At 43.6% G+C, this 7,180-nt stretch overlaps 1 protein-coding gene across 5 annotated transcripts in view; it reads left to right on the forward strand.

The window, feature by feature from the left end:
* Window positions 1-4,870: 4,870 nt before the first annotated feature.
* The window catches only part of LOC106586831 (diacylglycerol kinase eta), a 159,743-nt gene continuing 157,433 nt past the window's right edge, over window positions 4,871-7,180 (forward strand). For 4 of the 5 annotated variants that reach the window (XM_014174538.3, XM_082969174.1, XM_082969172.1 and 1 more), the window contains exon 1: window positions 5,967-6,527. In XM_014174538.3, the coding sequence (XP_014030013.2) occupies window positions 6,168-6,527 (360 nt within the window). In that variant the 5' untranslated portion in view covers window positions 5,967-6,167. Of the gene's footprint in view, window positions 5,019-5,966; window positions 6,528-7,180 lie in introns of those variants that run through there. The other variant, XM_082969173.1, reaches the window with a different exon arrangement.

Consider the following 7,180-nt stretch of genomic DNA (forward strand, 5'->3'; position numbering starts at 1 on the left):
TGGAGCCTGTGGGTTTGGCGACGTGTATGAAGCGAGGGCCAGCCAACGAGAGCGTACAGGTCGCAGTGGTGTGTAGTATATGGGGCTTTGGTGACAAAACGGATGGCACTGTGATAGACTGCATCCAATTTATTGGGTAGGGCATTGGAGGCTATTTTGTAAATGACATCGCCGAAGTCGAGGATCGGTAGAATGGTCAGTTTTACAAGGGTTTGTTTGGCAGCGTGAGTGAAGGATGCTTTGTTGTGAAATAGGAAGCCAATTCTAGATTTAACTTTGGATTGGAGATGTTTGATGTGAGTCTGGAAGGAGAGTTTACAATCTAACCAGACACCTAGGTATTTGTAGTTGTCCACATATTCTAAGTCAGAACCGTCCAGAGTAGTGATGCTGGACGGATGGGCAGGTGCAGGCAGCGGTCAGTTTTACTTGTATTTAAGAGCAGTTGGAGGCCACGGAAGGAGAGTTGTATGGCATTGAAGCTCGTCTGGAGGGTTGTTAACACAGTGTCCAAAGAAGGGCCAGAAGAATACAGAATGGTGTCGTCTGCGTAGAGGTGGATCAGAGACTCACCAGCAGCAAGAGCGACATCATTGATGTATACAGAGAAGAGAGTTGGCCCAAGAATTGAACCCTGTGGCATCCCCATAGAGACTGCCAGAGGTCTGGACAACAGGCCCTCCGATTTGACACACTGAACTCAGAGAAGTAGTTGGTGAACCAGGCAAGGCAATCATTTGAGAAACCAAGGCTATTGAGTCTGCCGATGAGGATGTGGTGATTGACAGAGTCGAAAGCCTTGGCCAGGTCAATGAATACGGCTGCACAGTATTGTTTCTTATCGCTGGTGGTTAAAATATCGTTTAGGACCTTGAGCGTGGCTGAGGTGCACCCATGACCAGCTCTGAAACCAGATTGCATAGCGGAGAAGGTGCAGTGGGATTCGAAATGGTCGGTAATCTGTTTATAGACTTGGCCTTCGAAGACCTTAGAAAGGCAGGGTCGGATAGCTATAGGTCTATAGCAGTTTGGGTCAAGTGTGTCCCCCCCTTTGAACAGGGGATAACCGCAGCTGCTTTCCAATCTTTGGGAATCTCAGACAACACGAAAGAGAGGTTGAACAGGCTAGTAATAGGGGTTGCAACAATTTCGGCAGATAATTTTAGAAAGAAAGGGTCCAGATTGTCTAGCCCGGCTGATTTGTAGGGGTCCAGATTTTGCAGCTCTTTCAGAACATCAGCTGACTGGATTTGGGAGAAGGAGAAATGGGGAAGGCTTGGGCGAGTTGCTGTGGGGGGTGCAGTGCTGTTGACAGGGGTAGGGGTAACCAGGTGGAAAGCATGGCCAGCCGTAGAAAAATGCTTATTGAAATTCTCAATTATAGTGGATTTATCGGTGGTGACAGAGTTTCCTATCCTCAGTGCGGTGGGCAGCTGGGAGGAGGTGCTCTTATTCTCCATGGACTTTACAGTGTCCCAGAACTTTTTTGAGTTTGTGTTGCAGGAAGCAAATTTCTGCTTGAAAAAGCTAGCCTTGGCTTTTCTAACTGCCTGTGTATATTGGTTTCTAACTTCCCTGAAAAGTTGCATATCACGGGGTCTGTTCGATGCTAATGCAGAACGCCACAGGATGTTTTTGTGTTGGTTAAGGGCAGTCAGGTCTGGAGAGAACCAAGGGCTATATCTGTTCCTGGTTCTAAATTTCTTGAATGGGGCATGCTTATTTAAGATGTTGAGGAAGGCATTTAAAAAAAAATAACCAGGCATCCTCTACTGACGGGATGAGGTCCATATCCTTCCAGGATACCCGGGCCAGGTTGATTAGAAAGGCTTGCTCGCTGAAGTGTTTCAGGGAGCGTTTGACAGTGATGAGTGGAGGTCGTTTGACCGCTGACCCATTACGGATGCAGGCAATGAGGCAGTGATCAGTGAGATCTTGGTTGAAAACAGCAGAGGTGTATTTCTGTTACTGACAGGTGTACAAAATTAAGCACACATTGGCAGTAAAATGGCTCGTACTGAAGAGCTCAGTGAACATCATAGGATGTTCCAACAAGTCAGTTCATCAAATTTCTGCACACAAGCAATGAGCACAAGCATAAGACCACCATGCGCAATGCCGAGCATCGGCTGGAGTAGTGTAAACTCCGCTGCCATTGGACTATGGCGCATTAGAAACGTGTTCTTTGGAGGAATGAATCACGCTTCACTATCTGGCCATTCATGGATGAATATGGGTTTGGCGGATGCCAGCAGAACGCTACCTGCATGAATGCATAGTGCCAACTGTAGTTTGGTGGAGGAGTAATAATGGTCTGGGGCTGTTTTCGGGGTTCGGGCTAGGGCCCTTAGTTCCAGTGAAGAGAAATCTTAACACTACAGCATACAGTGAATGACATTCTATATGATTCTGTGCTTCCAACTTTGTGGCAACAGTTTGGGGAAGGACCTTTCCTGTTCCAACATGGCAATGCCCCCTTGCACAAACCGAGGTTCATACAGAAATGGTTTGTCGAGATCGATGTGGAAGAACTTGACTGGCCTACACAGATCCCTGACCCCAACCCCATCAAACACCTTTGGGATGAATTGGAACGCCGACTGCGAGCCAGGCCTAATCGCCCAACATCAGTGCCCTACCTCACTAATGCTTTTATGGATGAATGGAAGCAAGTCCCAGTAGCAATGTTCCAACATTTAGTGGAAAGCCTTCCCAGAAGAGTGGAGGCTGTTATAGCACCAAGGGGGGGACCATCTCCATATTAATGCCCATGATTTTGGAATGAGATGTTCGACAAGCATGTGTCCACATACTTTTGACCATGTAGTGTAGCTATAGACATCCTAAAGACATCCTCACTTTGATTGTGCCTGCACATCATTGTTCACCAGCAGCCCCAAAACTTCTAAAGAATAAGCTACCAGCCAAACAAGCTTTTAAGAATTGTACATAAACTCCCCCCTCATACTCATCTGGAGGTTGAGCATGTTTTCATCTCTATTTTTTAATTGAACCTTTATCTAACCACTTGGCTACCTGCCACCCCAATCGATCTCTGTATTGTGTCTGTATCTCTGTATTGTGTCTGTATCTCTGTATTGTGTCTATATCTATGTATTGTGTCTATATCTATGTAATGTGTCTGTATCTATGTAATGTGTCTGTACCTATGTAATGTGTCTGTATCTCTGTATCTTTGTGATGTGTCTGTATCGCTGTAATGTATCTGTATGGCTGTAATGTGTCTGTATCTCTGTTATTGTGTCTGTATCTGTTATTGTGTCTGTATCTCTGTGATGTGGCTGTATCGCTGTAATGTGTCTGTATCTATGTAATGTGTCTGTATCTATGAAATGTGTCTGTATCTGTCACGTTTGTCGTATGAAGGAACGGACCAAAGCGCAGCGTGTGTATCGTTCCACATTTTATTATAACTGTGAAACTATGCAAGACATACAAATAAACTAATGAACAAAACAACAAACCGTGACGAAGCAGTGCAACATACAATAACTCAAAATATATCTCCCACAAACCCAGGTGGATAAAACAACTACTAAATATGATCCCCAATTAGAGACAACGATGACCAGCTGCCTCTAATTGGAGATCACCCCCCCAAAAAAACATAGAAAACCAGAAACTAGAACCACACAACATAGAAAATTTAAACTAGACAAAACCTGTCACGCCCTGACCTACTCTACCATAGAAAATAAAAGCTTTCTATGGTCAGGACGTGACAGTATCTGTGTAATGTGTCTGTATCTATGTTATTGTGTTTGTATCGTTGCAATGTGTCTGTATCTATGTAATGTGTCTGTATCTATGTAATGTGTCTGTATCTCTGTAATGTGTCTGTATCTCTGTAATGTGTCTGTATCTATGTAATGTGTCTGTATCTATGTAATGTGTCTGTATCTATGTAATGTGTCTGTATCGCTGTAATGTGTCTGTATCTATGTTATTGTATCTGTATCTCTGTTATTCTGTCTGTATCTCTGTAATGTGTCTGTATCTCTGTAATGTGTCTGTATCTATGTTATTGTGTCTGTATCTATGTTATTGTGTCTGTATCTATGTTATTCTGTCTGTATCTCTGTAATGTGTCTGTCACTGTAAAAAAAGCTTTGAAAATATATTTTCTTTAATGAAAAATAAAATCAATCAATCCAAAATGCAGCAGCCAATTGAGGAATGAAAAGAGACATCTGTTACAAAACAAGAACAAGTTTAATGACATTGAGAGATTGTCAAGCCAAGCCATCTATACTGGGTAAGACTACAAGGTAGGGAGGGGTCTATTTTCTGTTTGTCCAGATTGACATAGTCTATTTATAGAGGTGGTGTTCCCCCTAGCTGGTCGTTGACTGCAGCCAGTCTGATCGTAGTGTAATGAAACAGGCAGACAGAGTGAGCTCGTCTGTGGTGGTCGACTAACCCTCAACCTTCTAGTACATAGCCCTGAAGTGGTATCAACTGGGCCACAAAAGCATGCTGAAGTGGCAAAGTGGCAAAAACAAATGTTTAAATGAAACGACTGTGTAGTCTATCCATAATCATTGCATTCGTAATTTGTGAGAGAGTGGATCAAATTCAGCCAAAATTCGATTAAGGCAGTGTAGGCCTATTCGAATCAAATGGGGTTATGAGCATTAACCCCAGCCGCATTCTCCCTCCGTACTCCCTTCGGAGCTCCCCGGTGCCATATACTGTACCGGTTTGACATTTATCACGTGGCGACGAGGCTCAGCCCTTGAATGAATGGCGAGGGAAAAGGCAGAGAGATGATTGGAGAGATGGTCGAGTGGAGTAGTAGGCAACACGGAATTATAGCCTATCTGATTCCGGACCTCAAACCATATGCCCGGTTTCTCAAACCATATGCCCGGGTTTACGGTAGGCTAACCTACCAGACAGAATCTTAGACTATTCCTAGACTGGTTTCCGGGAGCGGACTGAGAGGCACTATGGAAGACGTCTACCGTTATACTCGCAGCCCTGCGTGGGAGGAACTGGTCGGTAGTTTATTTAAAGGAACTAAGGATTTCTAGTGAAATATGATAGTGGATATAGATCTTTCGTTTTGGCTAGGAGCCTAAAGAGAAAAAGAGAAAAAGACTGACGTTTTTATCCCACTTTAGAATCATTTCTAAATATTTTCTAGTCACCATCCCGATCAGTCATTTTCGGAAGATCAACCCCAATTGTAATTTGCTGTAAAAAAACAAAAACAATAGAACAGTCAGATTGATGATTAACAAAGTTAATCGTTAGAAACACGGAAATGTATCTCATTAGGCTAGTTAGCTGTCTATGTGTGAAGTTGCTATTCAAGTGATTAATTGTATGTTCACATTAAACCAATGTAGCCTTATAAAGATACGGCATTATATACGATTTAATAACAAATCAGACACTTTCGATGTGAATAGCCTTTTCTATGTATTTTGTTTTTAAGTCACACATTTCGTGAGACTATGCATGGCTTCTCTTGTTACATTGTCGCAAAGTATCCAGTGTCATTTAGCCTGAGCAATGGGATGGTTTCTCTACAATCGCAAAACCATTGTAATGTAACCTGTAGGCTACATTTTCCAGTTTGAAAGGAATACCCTCCCATCCCGTAAAGGCTACTTTGCATCATCTTTGCTTCAGACTCGATAGTGGTTGACAATATGTAGGCCTATTATAAACGTGAAATAGTGTTGTGTTGTGTTGGTGTTGGACATATTGTTTTCATTATCGTACATGCCTTTTTAGAATTAATATAACATCCATATCATTATACTTAGCCACAATCTGGAAAATAGGCAATTTATATATCATTGTGTTCCTGTGTATAGGCTAAAATGAATAGTTACATTGTCCGAGTAGTTTGGCTGTTCCATTTGCTCATATTTTTGAGTGGGCTTTTCAATCGGTTACAGTTACAGTATGCTACCCGCTGGACTGCTTCTGTTGCGGCCGCTAGGGCCTTCCATGGCGATGTCCACTGGTTGTTGGCTGGTGGTGCATCTGTAGCTGTGTGTAAGGAGGGCAGCCTACTGAGCCTAGGCGGTCTTTAGCCTCAGTCTGATCTGAGCATGTAGGCTGGAACCATAAACACATCCTGAACCAAGCTTTACCCTAGTAAACCCCACAGCACCGAGACATGCTACATCCCCATGAGCTCAGCCGCGGACGTATGTTCTTGGATAGATCTCGGTTCTTATAGCGCCAGTTATAGGTTTGAGAAGCGGGAGGAGATGACGGCGAGGAAAGACGCTTTTCAACCGCTGTCCAGCTCTCGCATGCCGGAGAGGAAGGGAGCGGCTGACCGGGGGAAGACTAACTCCGACTGGTCTTATCCTTTCTCCCAACAGGAGCCGGAGAAAGGCCATTCGACAGCGGGGATCCATGCCCATGTGGTAGGGGCTGTCGGGGGCTCCGGGGCCGTGGATGAGTCGTCAGACAGCGAGGGAGAACAAGAAGGCCCGCAGAAACTCATTCGGAAAGTGTCGACCTCCGGACAGCTCAGAAGCAAGGTAAGAAAAGACACGTCTGTTTATATGTCTGGTGCCTGTCTCGACTTGATTCATGTTTTGGAGGCATAGGCTACATAATTTTGTAGTGTGCGCTATCGTGCGTCTTTCTTGTGGTGTTGTATCGGTAGCCTAGTCCATGTTGCTTTTATGGAAGGCAATATCAACTAATAACACACAGTTTGACTTTGATAACCAGCACGCATGATTCTGAATGTCACATATTCAGTCATTTTATGCAACATTTGACCATAGAATAGAATAGAACATATATTGAAAATAAACTGTGGAAAGCATTGTGAGCTGTGGAAAGCATCCCGCATTGTTGTTGGATCTACAGGTAGCGGTTTTGTTTTGAGACAGTTGGAGCGCTATTATAACCTAGCCTGTCTATACGTAGCCTATGTGCTAAAATAGACTTGCATAGCTTAATAGACTTTTACTTTCAAATTATGGAGATTTGTTTTCAGTGTATTAAGTTGAACTTTTTCCATGAAACAACTCAAACTGAAACTGTATGATAACCTATAACTAAGCTAAAGCAAAGAGGATGGTGGAGTTCCTTCCACCTGACAGACTGACAGACTTACTGACTGACTAACAGCTGTCGTGGTCCACTTTACACAGACACACTTTAAATGAGTCTCTCTTCTCTC

The sequence above is a fragment of the Salmo salar genome, chromosome 25 (assembly GCF_965601325.2).
Source record: "Salmo salar chromosome 25, fSalSal1, whole genome shotgun sequence".
Taxonomy (NCBI): Eukaryota; Metazoa; Chordata; class Actinopteri; order Salmoniformes; family Salmonidae; genus Salmo; species Salmo salar.